Source organism: Nansenia antarctica (genome assembly GCF_963989245.1).
Source record: "Nansenia antarctica genome assembly, chromosome: 2".
Taxonomy (NCBI): domain Eukaryota; kingdom Metazoa; phylum Chordata; class Actinopteri; order Argentiniformes; family Microstomatidae; genus Nansenia; species Nansenia antarctica.
The window spans coordinates 81,180,689-81,199,297 of NC_137675.1; the positions used below are offsets into that span (position 1 = coordinate 81,180,689).

The 18,609-nt window shown below is 53.5% G+C and overlaps 2 protein-coding genes across 2 annotated transcripts in view; one reads left to right on the forward strand and one right to left on the reverse strand.

The window, feature by feature from the left end:
- Nucleotides 1–210: 210 nt before the first annotated feature.
- coa3b (cytochrome C oxidase assembly factor 3b) lies at nucleotides 211–9,694 on the forward strand (the record flags this gene model as incomplete). Its single annotated transcript, XM_080550634.1, has 2 exons — nucleotides 211–382; nucleotides 9,431–9,694. The coding sequence occupies 2 exons, from the start codon at nucleotides 211–213 to the stop codon at nucleotides 9,526–9,528; spliced, it is 270 nt and encodes an 89-aa protein (XP_080406760.1). The 3' UTR covers nucleotides 9,529–9,694.
- A 2,434-nt stretch (nucleotides 9,695–12,128) lies between these two features.
- wnk4b (WNK lysine deficient protein kinase 4b) overlaps nucleotides 12,129–18,609 on the reverse strand; it is a gene marked incomplete at its 5' end in the record, with an annotated part of 75,342 nt that continues 68,861 nt past the window's right edge. The window contains 7 exon segments of the mRNA XM_080523529.1: nucleotides 12,129–12,211; nucleotides 12,584–12,666; nucleotides 12,842–13,047; nucleotides 14,361–14,651; nucleotides 14,653–14,959; nucleotides 15,741–15,930; nucleotides 16,804–17,747. Of these exon segments, the coding sequence (XP_080379655.1) occupies nucleotides 12,209–12,211; nucleotides 12,584–12,666; nucleotides 12,842–13,047; nucleotides 14,361–14,651; nucleotides 14,653–14,959; nucleotides 15,741–15,930; nucleotides 16,804–17,747 (2,024 nt within the window). The 3' untranslated portion in view covers nucleotides 12,129–12,208.

The following is an 18,609-nucleotide window of genomic DNA, read 5'->3' on the forward strand; positions in this document are numbered from 1 at the left end:
GGATGGATGGATGGATGAAGGGATGGATGGATGGATGGGGGAAAAACTAAACTTTGTGCATTTGGGCCATAGCCTATCCCTATTTTTGCAGCAAGCAGTAACACTCCATGCTAGTAGATGGCGCTAATGCATTTGCAATGTACGAACACAGTTATGTCACCTGCTGCTGTCTGTCTGTCTGTCACGGAAGAACACAACAGCAGCGCAGACATGGCCGAGAAGCAAGGTGCTGAAGGAGTCGGAGATGCCGCTTCTACAGAGGCGCAGCGACACCTCCACTACCGGAGACAGGAGCTGGACTACTGGAAGAAGAACGCGGAGAGAATACGCGGTCGCAACCGTTTAACGGGACTGGCTATCGGGGCGTTTGTGGTTGGCATGTGTATCCTTTCAGCAGTGTGTGTTTCATAACATAGCCATCGTCTCAAGTATATCCAGCTGCAGTATGAACAATTTGGAACATAATAATAATGATAATAATAATAATGATAATGATAATAATAATAATGATAATGATAATAATAATAATGATAATGATAATAATAATAATAATGATAATAATAATAATGATAATAATAATAATAATACATTAGACTTAGCTATATTGCGCTTTTCTAGACACTCAAAGACGCTTTACAAACTGAAAAGATCGAGAAGTAGGCTAAAATAAAAAGAAACGTGTATGTTATGGACTGGGTAGATTTGAAGGAACAAACGTGGACTTGTAGTGCCGGAGGAAAAAGGAAAGACGTAGGCAACGTAATGATAACTGTTTAATCAAAACAACAACTTGTACTCTCAGTACAGGACCAGAAAATGGTTACCAAAACTCGTGTATCTAAACAGGAAGGTGCAACGTTAATAATCCTCCCCTCTGCCCCTAGTGCCAGAACTGGTTCCCTCCCACTACACAACCAACAGTAAGAGGAGAACATGAACCCATAATGTAGTCACTACACCAGCCCCCCCAGTGTTCACCTCAATATTGGAAATCCTCACGGCGAGGAGGGCGTATGGCCCGGCCCCTACGATCGTAGGTAAAGTCAGGAGGTGCGGGAGGAGGTGTGACATCGCCCATCACGTCCTCCTGCAGGGAAGGACGGGGGGCAGCGACGACCGGGGGCTCGCGAGCTGCGGGGGGTTGTCGGGGTCGGAGGGGGGAATGGCCAGGGCGCGGCAGGGGAGGTAGGACTGGAGGCCGGCCTCTGCGCGGTGGCAGGGCCAAGTCCAGGGGCAGTTCAAGGTCCAAGTGGGCCGGTTTGAGGCGATCAACGGACACACACTCAGGCCTACCCCCCATGTCAACCATGAAGTTCTTGGCTCCGGCCTCGATGACACGGAAAGGCCCGTCATAAGGAGGACGTAGTGGAGTCCTGTGGCCATCATGACGAATGAAAACGAACCTCGCTGAGTGCAGCTCCGGGGGCACCCTCGAAGTAGGGACACCATGCTGCGTAGTCGGGACCGGGACGAAGGTCCTGGCGCTGTCCAGCAGGGAGGCGCGCTGAGCGGCGGCGGACCAGGGCTCCGTTGACTTGGGAATGAAGTCACCGGGGACCCGCAGCGGCTGTCCAAACACCAGCTCAGCGGACGACGACTGGAGGTCCTCCTTAGGCGCTGTCCTGAGCCCCAGCATGACCCACGGCAGCTTGTCAAGCCAGTCGCTGTCCGTGAGGCTGGCTCGAAGGGCGGCCTTCATGGATCGATGGAAACGCTCACAGAGCCCGTTCGCCTGCGGGTGATAGGCGGTTGTGCGGTGGAGCTTGACCCCCAGATTCTCCGCCACCGCTGCCCACAGCTCTGAAGTAAACTGTGAGCCACGGTCAGAGGAGAGATCAGCAGGGGTGCCGTAGCGGGAGACCCACACCGCGATGAACGCCCGGGCCAGGTCGGGGGCTGTCGTTGAGGAGAGCGGAACTGCCTCCGGCCAGCGAGTCGTCCTGTCCACCATGGTAAAGAGATAGGTGTATCCGTGCGAGGGGGGCAGCGGCCCTACCAGGTCCACGTTTACATGATCGAACCTCCGCTCAGGCACAGAGAACTGCTCCAGGGGGGCCTTGACGTGTCGATGCACCTTGGCGCGCTGGCAGGCGATGCACGTGTCAACCCAGGCCCTCACATCCCTCTTGAGCCCATGCCAGACGAATTTCTCTGACACCAGCCGTGAGGACGGTTTCCTACCAGGGTGAGACAAGCCGTGTATCGCCTCGAAGGCGGGGCGCCTCCAGTTGGCGGGGACCACCGGTCGTGGCTGACCCATGGAGACGTCGCACAGGAGCGTGGCCCCTGCGTCACCGAAAACCACCTCTTCTAGGCGCAGTCCTGTGTCCGACAACTTGAGAGCCTGGACGGCGGGGTCGGCGGCCTGGTCTGCAGCCATGCGCGCGTAGTCCAAACCCAGTTGGACCGCACCAACCACCGCCCTGGAGAGACAATCCGCGACCTGGTTGGACTTCCCAGCAACGTGCTGGATGTCTGTGGTGAACTCGGATATGTAGGCGAGCTGGCGCTGTTGGCGGTCGGACCACGGCTCCGCCACCTTGGACATGGCGTGCGTGAGTGGCTTGTGGTCCACGTAGGCCGTAAACTCGCGGCCCTCCAGTAAAAAACGGAAGTGTCTGACAGCAAGCCACAGCCCGAGGAGCTCCCTGTCGAATGTGCTGTACCTTTGCTCCCTGGGAGACAGCTGGCGGCTGAAGAATGCAAGAGGCTGCCAGGCGTCCCCAACCCACTGTTCGTACACCGCTCCCACAGCAAAGTCAGAGGCGTCCGTGGTGAGAGCAGTGGGTGCCGAGGGCGAGGGGTGGGCCAACATGGCAGCGCGGGCCAGGGCCGCCTTGGTGTCCTGAAAGGCTTTGACACGCTCCGCCGTCCAGTCCACCGGCTGCTTCAGAGTCTTGCCCTTCTGGGCATCGTACAGAGGCCGCAGGATGTGAGCGATGTGGTGGAGGAAGCGATAGTAGAAGGTTACCATCCCGATGAACCCCTTGAGCTCGCTGATTGTGCTGGGGCGCGGGAAAGCAGCGACAGCTTCTACCTTCGAGGGGAGGGGGGTCACCCCCTCTGCGGAGACCCGGTGCCCGAGAAAGTCGATGGCGTTCCGTCCGAACTCACACTTCGCCGGATTGACAATCAGCCCATGTTGGCTGAGCCGTGTGAAAAGGGCCCGGAGGTGGGACAGGTGCTCCTCCTCCGTGGTGCTTGCGACGAGGATGTCATCCAAGTAGACGAAGAGGAATGGTAGGTCCCGGAGCACCGAGTGCATGAGGCGTTGGAAGGTCTGCGCCGCGTTCTTCAGGCCGAACGGCATCCGCAGAAACTCGAAGAGCCCAAATGGCGTGATTACGGCCGTCTTAGGGACGTCCTCGGGGTGCACCGGCACCTGATGGTACCCCCGTACCAGGTCCACTTTGGAGAAGAAGCGTTTGCCTGCCAGGTTCGCTGAAAAGTCCTGGACATGTGGGACCGGGTAGCGGTCAGGCTTGGACGCGTCGTTGAGGCGGCGGTAGTCCCCACATGGGCGCCACCCGCCGTCTGACTTAGGGACGATGTGCAGGGGAGACGCCCAGGGGCTGCTCGAGCGCCGAACGATGCCCACCTGCTCCATATGCGCAAACTCCGCCCTGGCGATGGCCAGCTTCTCCGGGTTGAGGCGCCTGGCCCTGGCGTGGAGGGGAGGCCCCTCGGTCTCGATGTGGTGCTCCACTCCGTGTTTCACCGTGGGCGCGGAGAAGGTGGGCTTGGTAAGGTCGGGGAATTCGGCGAGCAGCCGAAGGTACTGGTCACTTTCGGCGAGCGTATTGGACCACCCGCTGTAGACCGCCTCCCCCTGCGTACAGGCGAATGAAGCGAAAGTCTGTGAGTTGACCAGGCGCCTGTTCCCCACGTCCACCAACAGGTTGTGGGCGCACAGAAAATCCGCACCAAGGAGGGGAAATGTGACAGCCGCTATGACAAAATCCCACGAAAAACATTGCCCTCCGAAGCACACGTCCACCGCCCTAGTGCCGTAAGAGCAGATAGGTGTGCCGTCCGCGCCTGCCAACTGCGGACCACGCTCCTCCTTCGCCATATCCGATCTCTCTGCCGGAATGATGCTCCACTGGGCACCTGTGTCACAAAGGAAACTGCGACCAGAGGCGGTGTCTTGTATGAAGAGCAGCCTGTTGGTGACGCCAGCGCTCAGGGCCACTACTGAGCGCCGGCCCCGCCGTTTCCCGTCGGTCCGAAGGTGCAGGGTGAGCGGCACCGTTTGGCCTTGGCGCCAAAAGTGGCGTGGTAGAAACAATGGCCCGCAGCGTTACCCTGCTGGCCAGAAGGTCTGGCGTCATCCTTCGCTCTCCTGCGACGGTCGGGTGGCGGGGCGGCCGCGGGAGCGAGCAGGTCGGGGGACCGTTGAGGCATGGCCAAGACGAACCGGTCCGCCTCCCTGGCCAGGGCGCGGGGCTCCATGATGGCGGTGTTGGCCAGCGCCATCCTAACTTGAGCTGGCAATGTGCGCATGAACAGCTCTGTGAAGAGGATCATGGGGTCTTCTGTACCGAGCAGGTTTAGCATCCTCTCCATGCTCGCAGAAGGCCTCTCGTCACCCAAGTCCGACATGGCAAATAGGCGACGCACCCTCTCCGCAGTGGACAGTTCAAATGTCTCTAGAAGCAGGGCCTTGAGGCGCTCATATTTGTTCGTCGTCGGGGGAGCAGACAAAAAACCTACCACTCGAGCTGCGGTGGAGCTGCCCAACATTGCCACAGCATGGTTGTACCGGTCGTCGTCGTCATCGATGTCACTTTTATTGAAATGTGCCTCTACAATAGCAAACCATGCAGCAGGCGTTGAGTCCCAGAATTCTGGTAGCTTGAGAGTGGGAGTGTGCGCACCACGCGTTACCCTGACAGGGGATGGTGATGGCTGCCGCTGGTTTGAACGTCTTCCTCGCCCGGACATTTTGCAGGATTGTAATGTTCGTCGCTGGTTTTTGTACACAATTACGTTAACAAAAATCCACGTCGGGTCACCAGTGTAGTGCCGGAGGAAAAAGGAAAGACGTAGGCAACGTAATGATAACTGTTTAATCAAAACAACAACTTGTACTCTCAGTACAGGACCAGAAAATGGTTACCAAAACTCGTGTATCTAAACAGGAAGGTGCAACGTTAATAATCCTCCCCTCTGCCCCTAGTGCCAGAACTGGTTCCCTCCCACTACACAACCAACAGTAAGAGGAGAACATGAACCCATAATGTAGTCACTACAGACTCCTTTATTCAGACTACATATTGTAATAACATTTTCAATCCCTTTCTGTTGAATCTCTACTAGACCTTTGCAGAATCTAATCAATAGTTAATAACTGGGGACAACACGTCGAACTTCAGGTCTTCACTCGAGCACGCTTTATTACAGAATGAACTGGCCTGAGGGGCGTGGCAATCATAGACATGACATCCCCCTTTTTCTTGGCATTAAACTCTTACTAACCAACAAACACAGCTGATGATTATACTAACCTTAATGTAGCTAAATTGCATACTAAATCATATTTCAGTAATTATAAAAATATCCTTTGACACTTCTTAATGGTCAGCTGGTATAACATCAGGTAACATTTTTTTCTTATTATTATAAATCACTGTATCTTCCAAATTATTTCCTGTAAATTCAAAATCAGTGTATCATTACATTGTACAACTCATTTTTTTTTTTTAACACATTGAGAATCCTCTTCACTTCAAAACATAGTCATACAGTCTACTGGGTTTCGCTTGATCCTTTGCGGCCTGTCTGGCACGCCTGTCTGTATTTGTGTGTCATAGTTATGTTCAGCTTGTGGACTCTGAGTATCAGTGGCGTGTGTGTGTTCTTCTGTTGCCTCTCTGATTTCTGTGTCCTCAGTTTCCTGTGTGTCCTCCTCTTCTTGGAATGTCCCTTGTTTCAGTCCTTTTCCTTCGTATCTTTTAACAAAGGTGGTGTTCCTCGAATACCGTGCTCCTGTTGGCGATTCCACTACCACTTTGTTTCCGGCCCCACTGATGATCTTGTGTGGTGTCGCGTTGAATGTGGTAGAGAACTTGTCAGTTTTGTCCTGTTTCAGGAGAACAGTGTCACCGACACTGACCTCTGACTGCTGTGCTCCTCTGCGTGTATCAGCATACAGCTTACTCTTTGCCTTCTGCTCAGCGTCAAGGTCACACACTTCCTGATCTGTGTTCACTTCAATCAGTTCCGGTAGCTTTCCTCTCATCTCTCGGTTGAAAAGCAGTTCGGCAGGGCTTTTACCTGTGGATGGATGGACGATGCTCCTGTAGATTGTCACATTTTTTCTCAGTTCCTTTTTCCAATCCAGTCCCTCTGATTGAGCAATCCGAATCCTCTTCATCAGTGACGCGTTCTGACGCTCAATTTCTCTGTTGGCCTGAGCGTATTTCGGTGTGGTTTTGATGTGTGTGATGCCGTTTTCCTCACAGTACAGTCTAAATTGTTCAGATCTGAACTGGGGTCCATTGTCAGTCTTGATTGTGACTGGCAGTCCATGTCGACTGAATATTGACTCCAGACTGTCTATGACCTTTTCTGATGTGGTTGTGGTCATGACGTCATATTCATAATACCGGCTGAAATAGTCTACTACCACTAAAATGGAGTGGTTGGACGGGAGAGGCCCCAGTAGGTCAATGGCGACATCCCGCCAGGGTCCATCAGGTAGCGGTGTGGGTCTCAGCGGTTCAGGTGGGTCAGGTCTAGCCACTATCTGACATCCGTGGCAGGCTTTACAGTGTCTCTCAGCTGCCCTATCATCAGCTATTACCTGCGTCGGCGCGTCCTTGTCGAAATAAGCAAGGGTGGTCGCTCTGGCGAGCGCTGCTTTAAGAGCACTGAATGCTTGCTTCTGGTCTGGCCCGAATATGAATGGCGTGTCCTTCCTTGTCAGGCGTCTCAGTGGCTCTGACATTGTAGCAAACTGAGGGATAAATCTGCTGCTGTATCCGACCAGCCCCAGGAAACTACGCACCTCCGTGTCGCTCTCTGGCTCCCGTGCTTCTGTCACATGCAGCTCGCACCCTCTCTTCTGTTGGACCAATGCCCTTCTCTGACAACATAATTCCCATGAAAATTAGTCTGTCCATGTTGAACTGACACTTCTCTGGATTTAGTGTCAATCCTGCTTCTCTGAGTCTCGCCATAACGGCGTGCAGTCGTTTGTCGTGCATGGCTTGGTCACGTGCATGTATGATCACGTCATCGGATATGTTTTCAACCCCTTCAATTCCAGCCAAGGTATTGGCTATCTCGTGCTGGTATTGCTCGCTAGCAGATGATACACCGAACAACAGTCTTTTGTACCTGTACACGCCGTTGTGCACAGCGAACGTGGTGATCTCACGCGATTCAGGAGTCAGTTCGAGTTGGTGGTAGCCCCACTTCAAGTCTAACTTGCTGAATATGGTCGAGCCATTCATCCCTTGGAGTAGCTCATCCACAGTGGGGATTGGGAAGCGTTCCCTCACTATGGCTTCGTTGGCCCGTCTCATATCCAGGCAGAGTCGGACATCGTTTCCAGGTTTTGGGACAATTACGACCGGATTCACCCACGGGGTGGGCCCATTCACTGGTTCAATAATGTCTAAATTCTCCAATTCTTTTATTCTGGACTCTACTGCCCCCCGGAGGTGAAATGGAATTCGCCTGAGTGGCTGGGCTACTGGTTTAACCTCTGGGTTAATGTGTAGACTAACTTGTCTTGTTTTTAGTTTCCCGACTCCACTGAACACTTCAGGGTATTGTTGTTGGAGTGTTTGCTTTGTCTCTGTGACAGCAGCAATGTCGGCAGACTCGGCACCTATTCTCAGGACGCCCAGTCTCATCGCTGTGTCTTTTCCCAGCAGTGGTTCACCTTTCCCCCTGATTACAATGAATTCTGCATGTTCAGTTTTGTTTCCTATTGACACATTACATGTAAATGCACCCTTGACAGTTAATGGTTCACTGGAACAATATGAGTACAATTTCCTCTCTGTCTTAGGGACATAGGAATGACACTTAATGTGTTCTGCTTTCACATTTTCCCACACATTTTCTCCCATCACATTGATTGTTGCGCCAGAGTCAATGAGCATTTTCATATTCACTCCCCCCACACAGAAATCTAGTCTCTCTGACATGTGATTGTCATTAATGGCAAATGCAAAGTATTCCTCTTCTTCTACATTGTTAACTTTCTGTTTCACTTTCTCGCCTTTAGTGCGGCACACCTTTGCAAAATCTTTACCCTGACACTTGTGGCATGTCACGCCGCGTGCGGGGCATTTTGGATCTCGGCCAATGGGATCAGAATTTCCACATCTGTAACACTTTCCATCACTTCTATTGTCTCGTTCGGTTTACCTTTCTCGTTCCAGTTTTGCCATCCCTTTTTTTCATTGTGATCAACTCGGTTAACAGTCTCCAATGTAGCTCCGGTCGTTGTGCATGACATGTCCGCCATTTGCTCCTCGATGCTCTCACAACGAGCAGCTATTTCCATAGTAACTGCTAATGTCAATCCACGACCCTCTTCCAAAAGCTTCCTACGCAGATACTCTGATGTTCCTTTGCTTAGAATTGCATCCCGTATCTGGTTATCAGAATCTCCCCCATATCCACAGTCTCTCACAACTTGTCTCAGGCGTGTAGCAAATTGCTGCACTGTCTCACCTGGTTTCTGGTGCATCTTTTGAAACGCGTACCTTGCTAGCGCTGTGTTGACTTGGGGCACGAAGTAGACGTTCAAAGCCTCGACCGTCTTCATGTAGTCCGTTGCATCACCGTTGTCCGGTAAAGTTGAAAAAACATCCTGAACGTCTGGTCCAGCTAGATGTAGTAATAGTGCACGTCTCCTTTGCTTTGTAGTATTAGGTGAATCGTCATCCAAGATGAGCCCTTTTCCGTCCGCATATAGCTCGAACGATGTTAGCCAATGCTTCCATCTTGGACCTAGCGTGGCTGGCTCTGTGTAGCATGCGAAATGTTGAATCCCGGTTTTCTCCATACTAAGTAGCTAAACTTGATTCTTGTAATTACAAATGCATGTTTCTCCTCGTCGCCAATGTTGAATCTCTACTAGACCTTTGCAGAATCTAATCAATAGTTAATAACTGGGGACGACACGTCGAACTTCAGGTCTTCACTCGAGCACGCTTTATTACAGAATGAACTGGCCTGAGGGGCGTGGCAATCATAGACATGACACTTTCCTACTGTATTAAGGATGCGCCAGCCCAGCCACTTTCTTTGTGGTGAAGTCAGATATTACCGTCAGACACTCAGACAAGTAGTAGAGTGGTCAGTTGTGAGAGCTGCTGTCATATTCATAATAAGTTCCAGAAGTGAGTGCAGGGTTTTCTTGAGCCCCCTCCGGCTTATGTAGTGTCCTTAACCACCCTCTCTCCCCCAGTCACCTACACCATCCTCTCAGTCAAGCAGGAGAGGATCATGGAGGATATCGATGACCAGGCTCGGATCCGCGGTCCCCGGACCGGGGCCAACTCCTAGGGGCGCTGCCAGTGCCCCCCTCGGCTCACCTGCCCTGCCCTGCCCTGCCCCCCTCGGCTCACCTGCCCTGCCCTGCCCTGCCCCCCTCGGCTCACCTGCCCTGCCCTGCCCTGCCCCCCTCGGCTCACCTGCCCTGCCCTGCCCTGCCCCCCTCGGCTCACCTGCCCTGCCCCCCTCGGCTCACCTGCCCTGCCCTGCCCTGCCCCCCTCGGCTCACCTGCCCTGCCCTGCCCTGCCCCCCTCGGCTCACCTGCCCTGCCCTGCCCTGCCCCCCTCGACTCACCTGCCCTGCCCTGCCCTGCCCCCCTCGGCTCACCTGCCCTGCCCTGCCCTGCCCCCCTCGGCTCACCTGCCCTGCCCTGCCCTGCCCCCCTCGGCTCACCTGCCCTGCCCTGCCCTGCCCCCCTCGGCTCACCTGCCCTGCCCTGCCCTGCCCCCCTCGGCTCACCTGCCCTGCCCCCCTCGGCTCACCTGCCCTGCCCTGCCCTGCCCCCCTCGGCTCACCTGCCCTGCCCTGCCCTGCCCCCCTCGGCTCACCTGCCCTGCCCTGCCCTGCCCCCCTCGACTCACCTGCCCTGCCCTGCCCTGCCCCCCTCGGCTCACCTGCCCTGCCCTGCCCTGCCCCCCTCGGCTCACCTGTCCTGCCCTGCCGCCGGCTGGAGGTACTGGAGGCACCGCTACCGTCAGGCTGTCATACCCAACTATGGCCAGCAGATGGCGCCAGCTTACTACTTAATGGTTATGTTTTGAATGTCAAATCATCCTACTGGATGGCAAATAAGAATCCGGATCTTTCTGATGTAGATTTAAAGTTTTTAAATACCCGGCCTTGTTATTATGGCAAGATTCTATCACATATTACAGGATGATCTCTGATTCTGTAGTGTTGTGGTTAGGGTTGTTACCATGCAACCAGGGGCTATACTCTCCTTTCAAATAGTTGAGCAATGTGGTTTACTGTGCTGTCGACGTTATATTAAAGACGTTCCATTTCATGTGTGCCATGCAACAGGGAGTTATTGTGTAATATAATGTTTCATTTAGCTTGTGGTTGTGGGGGGGGGCAGAATGTGACTAATCCTCTTGGCTCCCTGTGGAGCTTGTGGCAGCAATATGATGATTGATGGATATTAAATTATTGTTTATTTCACAACACAGTGTGTGGGTGTTGAGTTTTCAGAGTCATTGGTATTTTGAACAACTTGTGGAGAATGAAGGAGAGAGTAGACAGACAGACAGACAGACAGAGATGTTGTACGATATTGAATAGTCATTTATTATCAATATTTACACAAAAAAGGACTTAAGAAACAATCAAGCTTTGGAGGTAAAAAACAACAACAATATGGTTAAAGGCACAGGGTCTGCATGGCAGCATTTGTCTCCTAGCAACACGACTGACAACAAAGTTGAGCTAGATAACATCTCTATCTAAATATATATATACCGGTATATCTACTGTTGGTTTCTTAGAAGAATACAATCTTGAGTTCTATATGTTCTACTGCGGTCACTGTACTTTTAAGGCAAAATCGTTCAGAATTCACAGCTTCAATACAATTTGCTTCGTCTTTGTCATCGTAACAAATCATTTATTTACCAACGTGTTTATTTGATAAATGCATAGGCATTAGGCAGACATACTGATCCATAACATATCTTAGAGTTATATACTGTACATATCACTACCCCGCCCTCCTGCATATAGAAGGACAATATCGTTCACCATTAAATCGCGAACCAACCCTCAGAAAAGTGCATTGTGTCAATCCACATATTTAAGATATTAAAGAACGGAAAAACATATTTATATAAAGACGAAGCGTTCAACGTACACAAGAAGAAAAATATGATATGAGTCATAGCTGGGTGTTAGAGAGAGACGGGTGAAGGACTGTGGACATCATAAGGCCATGAGAGTTGGTGTGGAGGATATAAAGTGTCTTTTTTGGTACCATGTTGTGTGATTTGTGCTATTTCTGTCTTCATAAACATTCCAACTGTCAGTAACAGTTTCTTCAAGTGAGTTGAAACTGATAGTTCCCACCAGCTACAATTATCTCTCCAACTCAGTAATTGTTAGAGAATGTCTGTGCGTGGCGTGCACACACACACACACACACACACAGACACACACATCTTTATGATTTAGCTTTAGCATGGACTAGTGAAGCCAAGTTGAAATGATAACATTTGTTGAAGTGACCAGTAACTAAGCCACGCCCAACCAGCAGCCGTTTCACAACGCAATGTTCTAAACTCACGTATGGTGACACTGGGACCAATCATATCAGGGATAACAGCATAGCAGTTTATGTTCAGTCATACCTGTTCATACACCACCCTTCCCCTGTAAGCAAAGGCCAGTGTTCTTCAGGAGGAGTGTAAGTCTAAGTGGCTAAAGCTATGGCATAGTCTGGATTCAGGAACACTGACTGTTATGTTTCAGGAAAGACAGTAGAAGGGTAGAAGTGCAAAGATGAGATGAGATGATCCATCCATCCCTCCATCCATCATTCCATCCTCTCCTCCCTGGTGTTGTTGCCCCAGGAGCTTCAGTTCATCAGCTAGCTTGTCTCCAAGGTCAAGGTCAGGAGGGAGGGAGGGAGTGGGGGAGGGCGAGAGGGGGAAGGAGAGGGGGAAAGAGAGGATGCCCTCTCCTGTGTCCCCGTCCTCCAGCTCACTACAGCGGAGAGAGTTCAGAGGTCAGTTCAGGTCACATGAACACTTGAGCTGTTTAGAGTTCATCATGACTGTTAAGCTCCTGTCTCCACACACCATTGCTTAGTCAGGGTACAAGTCTAACTTGAGATTAGGCAGGGTTGAAAAAAATAAAATAATAATAAATCGCTCATTGACATCAACACATGATCTGTACACAGCGGTCAGAGTTCCACACAAGCGTCTCGCGTTAGTAAACTACCCTTGAAGAGTTACCGCGGTGAATGACATTTTTCGTGAACGTTATGCTACTACTAGGGTTCAGACAGACATGCAGGCAGGGTGCAGGGGTCAGGGGTCAGGGCTCAGGGGGTCGAAGGTCAGACTGACTCACCATCCGGCTGTAATCTGGAGCGAAGGTCACGCCCTTCTGAGAGCCGCTGCTGCTGCCACTCACTGAGCTGTTACGTATGATACCTGGAGGAGAGACAGCACAGCACAGGGTTACACTAGAACACTACATAACACTAGAACACTACATAACACTACAACACTACAACACTAGAACACTAGAACAATAGAACACTACATTACACTACAACACTAGAAGACTAGAACACACTGTCCCCGGGGTGCAGTGTGGGGTGTCTACCTGCGGGGGGCAGTATGTCCAGTCTCTGCAGGCTGTTCCTGCGGGAGGAGGGGTAGTTGCTGGGCTTGGACAGGCGTCTCTGGCGGTTGTTGAGCATGGCGGCGGGCGCCACGATGCCAGGGGGAGGGGCCTTCCCCATCCGCTCGTACAGCTCCTCGATCTCCCTCTTCTGATTGGCCTGGAGGGTCTGCACCTCCGACAGGTGTCTGAGAGGGGGAGGGGGGGAGGGGGAGGGGGAGAGAGGATAGGGAGAGATGTCAATGTCATCGTGTTTACCTGTATATGTCTCTATAGTCGGCATGCTGTGTAGAAACATAGTAGACAACAGCAGACTCCCCCCCCCCTCCTCTCCTCCCCCCTCACCACTCCCTGAGCTCCTCCCACATGTCTTTACCTCCCTCCCCTCCATCTCCCCCCCTCCCCTCCGTCCCTCCCCCCTCCTCCCCCCCTCCATCCCTCCCTCCCTCCCCCTCCTCCCCCCTCACCTCTCCCTGAGCTCCTGTAGCTCCTCCCACATGTCTTTACCTCCCTCCCCTCCATCCCCCCCTCCCCTCCCTCCCCCTCCTCCCTCCTCCCCTCCCTCCCTCTCCCCCTCACCTCCCCCCCTCACCTCGCCCTGAGCTCCTGTATGCGGGATGACCTGGCGGGATGACCTGGCCTGGAAGGACAACACAAAAGGCACCATCAAGAGGGCACAACAGCGGCTATACACCCTGAGATGCCTCAGGAAAGAACATAACAAGCAGGAGATACTGGTGGCCTTCTACCGCGGCGCAGTGGAGAGCATCCTCACCTACGGCATCTGCAACTGGTTCTACAGCTGCACAACAGCGGAGAGAAACGCGCTACAGAGAGTCGTGAGAACAGCACACTCTCTGGAAGAGCTGTACAACACACGCTGTCTCAGGAAGGCCTCCAAGATCTCCAGGGACCCGACCCACCCTGGGCACGTACACTTTATCAGGCTGCCCTCGAAAAGGAGGTACAGGACCCCGGCCGCTAAGACAAACAGACTGAAGAACTGCTTCTACCACAGGGCCGTCAAGGCCCTGAACACAGCAAAGGCCTAAGTTCTGGGCCCAGGACAGTCTGGACGGATTGTATGGCAGCTAGTGCTGAGGCACAAACATGTACATTTCAAGCCTGCAAACTGTGACACTTTAAATAACGTGAAAAAATACTTTTGTGCAATATGACAACCCTAGTTGACTATCTGTGCAGTATAGTACAGTGGATTGTGTACATAGCCTTTATTTATGTAAACCAGCTCCTTACCTTCTTGTGATTTTATTCTTTTTCTAAAAGTTTTTTTTTTCTTCCCTTTCCTAACACCAGGGGAGCCACCCCTCCTAAATTTCGTTGTTTGGTACCTGTACTGTAGCAATGACAATAAAGTCCATTCAATCTGTAGCTCCTATCACATGTCTTTACCTCCCGCCCCCCTCCTCCCCCCCCTCCCTCCCCTGTCACCTCCTCCCCCCCTCCATCACTCCCTTCCTCCCCCCCCTCCCCCCCTCACCTCTCCCTGAGCTCCTGTAGCTCCTCCCACATGTCCTCGTCCTCGCTCTCCGTGTCGTCGCTGCTGACGTAGGAGGCGCTGCGGGTGTAGCTCATCCAGGGCTGGTGGAGGTTGCTGCCGCTGCACTGGGGGCTCCCCGCCGTGCCCTCCCACAGGGTGAGGCTCAGCCTCCTCCCCCCTCCCCCAGCCTCCCCCTCCTCCTCCTCCCCCACCTCCTCTTTCTCCTCCTCCTGCTCCCGCTCAGGGGGGTCTTCTTCTTCTTCTTCGTCGTCGTTCTCCCCCCCCCCCGTTGTCAAGTTTACCCAGAGGCCCCCCCCCCCCTCCCGGAGGGCGGTGAGGCGGGGACACGGTCGTCAAGGTGCTGAGGCTGCTGGTCTCCGATTCGGCGCCCGGCTCCTCCCCCTCCTCCGTGCTGGTGTCCTCCGATGATGCGCTGTCCCGGGAGGGAGGGATGCTGGGGGGGGTGGTAGGGGTGGGAGGGGTTCGAGGTTGCGGGCGAGGCTCCGGTCGCGGGTGGGCGGGGCTAGGGTTGGAGGGGGCGGGGATGTCCTTGCTGGGGGTCACCTGGAAACGACCCACTGTCACTGTCGGCTTCCTCTCTGTAGGGGGGAGGGGTGGAGGGGTGGAGGGGAGGGAGGATGTAGTGGAGAGGAGGGTGGAGGGGAGGGGAGGATAGAAGTGAGGATGGGGGTGGAGGGGAGGGGGAGATGGAGGGGAGGGAGGTAAAGGGAGAGCAGTAGAGTGAGCATTAGGAGAGTGGGGGATAGAGGAGAGAAAGAGGGAGGGAGAGAGAGAGAGAGAGAGAGAGAGAGAGAGAGAGAGAGGAAGAGAGAGGGTTTTGTCACATGATTAAACCCATCAATCCATAACACTTGCTCCAAAGGAAGCTTTGTCCTCCAAAGTGCTTCACTTTGGAGGACAGGAGCTACTACAAAGTGCACACAGTCAAAGACATGCCAGACAGCTAAAAGCCTTTCTCTAGAATTAATAAAGAGATTCTAAAAATTCAAATCTGTTGCCAGGGAAACGGTGGGCCGGAAAAACAGTAAAGGTCGTTATGAATATTCATATGACTCAGGTGTTTGAAAGCGTATTCTTCTGTTTGAACCAATAGAGATACAGCTGGCAGATAAGACTCTTACTGTCTGACCATCGACCGACCGACAGACAGACAGAAAGACAGACAGAGAGACAGACAGACAGAGACACAGGCACACAGGCAGACAGACAGACAGAGAGACAGGCAGACAGACAGACAGACAGACAGAGAGACAGGCACACAGGCAGACAGACAGACAGAGAGACAGGCAGACAGACAGACAGACAGCAGACAGACAGACATACAGACAGGCAGGCAGGCAGACAGACAGACAGACGTACCCTCAGATATAGGAGCCAGTCTGGTTGTGGAGGCGTCAGGCACGGTCAGGGGAGAGGAGGGAGAGGCCAGGGTCAGGGGGGAGGAGGCCAGGGTCAGGGGGGAGGAGATCCTGGGGCTGGGGGAGGAGGTCCCAGGGCTGGGGGAGGCCAGGCTCAGAGGAGAGGAGGTCCCGGGGCTGGGGGAGGCCACCTTCAGGGGACAGTAATAACAAAATGACACCCTGTCATTACTGGCAACATTCTCTGCAACACCACCATACAGCTCTACACGCACCATACAGCTCTACACACACAATGCTGCTGGAGAACAGGTGTGACATTACACGCGACGGGAAACCGCAGGGGCCCATTATTACGTAACAGAAAAGGTTGCGTGCGTGTAAAAGTGTGTGTGTGTGTGTGTGTGTGTGTGTGTCTCTGTCCGTTTCTGGCATTTAGCAGATGGCCTTTATGGCAGCTGCCTTTATATTTAAGTGAATCATCTATCCATCAGTCATAGCATCAGTCATAGCATACCCTAGTCGTCTTATCTGTACAGTATAGTATAATGGATAGTGTACATAGCCTTTATTTATGTAAACCAGCTCCTTTCCCTTCTTGTTTTTTTTTCTTTTTTTTTCTTTCCTAGCACCAGGGGAGCCACCCCTCCCAAATGTTGTTGTTTGGTACCTGTACTATAGCAATGACAATAAAGACCATTCATTCATTCATTCATTCATTCATAGGAGGAACAAGTCATCTATGCTCGGGCCAGGGGCCGATGGCAGTCCTGCTGCTAGAAGAAGGAAGAATTATATCTATATATATATTTGACATTTATTTACAGTAGAGAAACTGTACAGGGGGTAGAGAGGATGAAGAGATGTGTGTGTGTGTGTGTGTGTGTGTGTGTGTGCATGCGTGCGTATGTGTGTGCGTGAGTGTGTGTGTGCGTGTGTGTGTGTGTGTGTGTGTGTGTGTGTGCGTGTGTGCCTGCGTGCGTGCGTATGTGTGTGCGTGTGTGTGTGTGCCTGCGTGCGTGTGTGTGTGGGTGTGTGTGCGTGCGTATGTGTGTGTGTCTCACCGTGCTCTGTGGACTAGCTGGGGCGGAGGAGCTGGGAGAGCTGGGGGAGCTAGTGGAGGTGTTGGAGGTGTTGGGGGTGTTGGACGTGGAGGAGGTGGAGGAAGTGGAGGAGGTGGAGGAGGAGGCTGAGGACAGAGAGCTGTCTGCCCGCTCCTGAGGCCCTCCTCTGCCTGGAGGTGAGAGGCTGGAGCTGCTGGACAACGTCGCCGGTCTGAGACCCAGGGCCCCGGACCCTGCCCCGTCCTGCAGTACTCCCCCAGGGTGGAGGCTCATCCCGGGGGCCTCGAGGGCCAGCAGCCCCTGGTTGTGGGCCTGGGCCCGGGCCTGCGCCTCGGCATAGCGCTGGTACAGGTCCAGGTACGGAGCTGGGGGCATCTGCCCTGCCGCCTGGAGGTGGTGGGGGTGGTAGGCCCCCCCCCCGTCTGCCTGCGGCGTGTGGGGGGGGGAGAACATGGAGGGATGGTAGCCCTGGGGGTTGGGGGGGGTGTGGGGGCTGGTCTGGGAGCCGGCGGGGGGGGGCATGAAGGAGTGGGCCACGCTCATGGCCAGGGACAGGACGTTGGCCAGGGAGAAGAGGGGCTGGGTGTGGTGGGACCACATGGCCGGGGCTGGGGGGGCCGGGGGGGGCGGGGACACCACCTCAACCCCCCCGACACCCACCCCCTCTTTCCCCTGCTGCTGCTGCTGCCCTGGGGGGGTGGGCTGGGTGGCGAGGGAGGGGGTGGGGGAGGAGAGGGTGGGGTGGCTGAGGTGGCGGGGGAGGGTCTGCGGGGAGCCCTGAGGGGAGACCTGGGGGGAGACCTGGGGAGAGCCTCCTTGGGGGGGAGGGTAGGGGTAGAGGAGGTGTGTGTTGGGGACGTAGGGGAGGACGGACAGGTCGGGGGGGGCGTCAGGGGGGGAGTACTGGGGGTACAGTACGCGAGGCTGGTAGGGCACGGACGAAGCTGAAACACACAGAGAAGGAATACTCCCGTTAGACTCTGATTAGAATATGAAGAACAAGGAGAGAAATTTGACCTCAAATGACCTTTTATAACGCTTACCTCCCTCCCCTCCATCTCCCCCTCCCCCCCTCCCCCCTCCTGCCCCCCTCCATCCCCCCCTCCTCCCCCCCTCACCTCTCCTTGAGCTCCTGTAGCTCCTCCCACATGTCTTTACCTAGCTCCCCTCCATCTCCCCTTCCCTCCCAGAAAGCACCTCTCTGTGTCACATACTGGTCTTCTAAGTATCACTTCTTCAGCCGAGTCCACAATACATATCCCACAATACATATTCATTTCTTAAGTGTCTCACAGTGAACAGAACAGCTAGTTACATGTAGGCCCACTGTCGTTCCAGCCAGTCTAAAGTAGTCCATGACGACATCACTGACAGAGACGAACTACCTACCACACCTGTGGAGGGATCTACTTTCTCTCAGGTCTAAAGTAGACTAGTCCATGACTAAATCATTGTCAGATCTAAACTAGGCCACCTGAGGACACATCTACTTTCCCCTCAGAGACAGACAGTCTAATGATCTGGATCAAGTTCACCGCTAAAGCTAGAGGGCGCTAGAGGGGACCAGCAGAGACATGGCCCTTCTCCCCCTCCGTAGCTCAATGTACACGTATGTCGCCACTGTTGTTACCTAGCAACCTAGCACGTAGCCTCAGATAGCTAGCCTGCTTCTGGTCCATAGTTGTCAGACCTGACTGAAGCGTACCAGTAAACAAAAAGTTGAAGTTAAACAAACCTAAAGTTGATTGACTGGACCATCTTTTTCCATCTTTTTCGGAGTCGTTCAGATTCTATTTCACCCAAGAT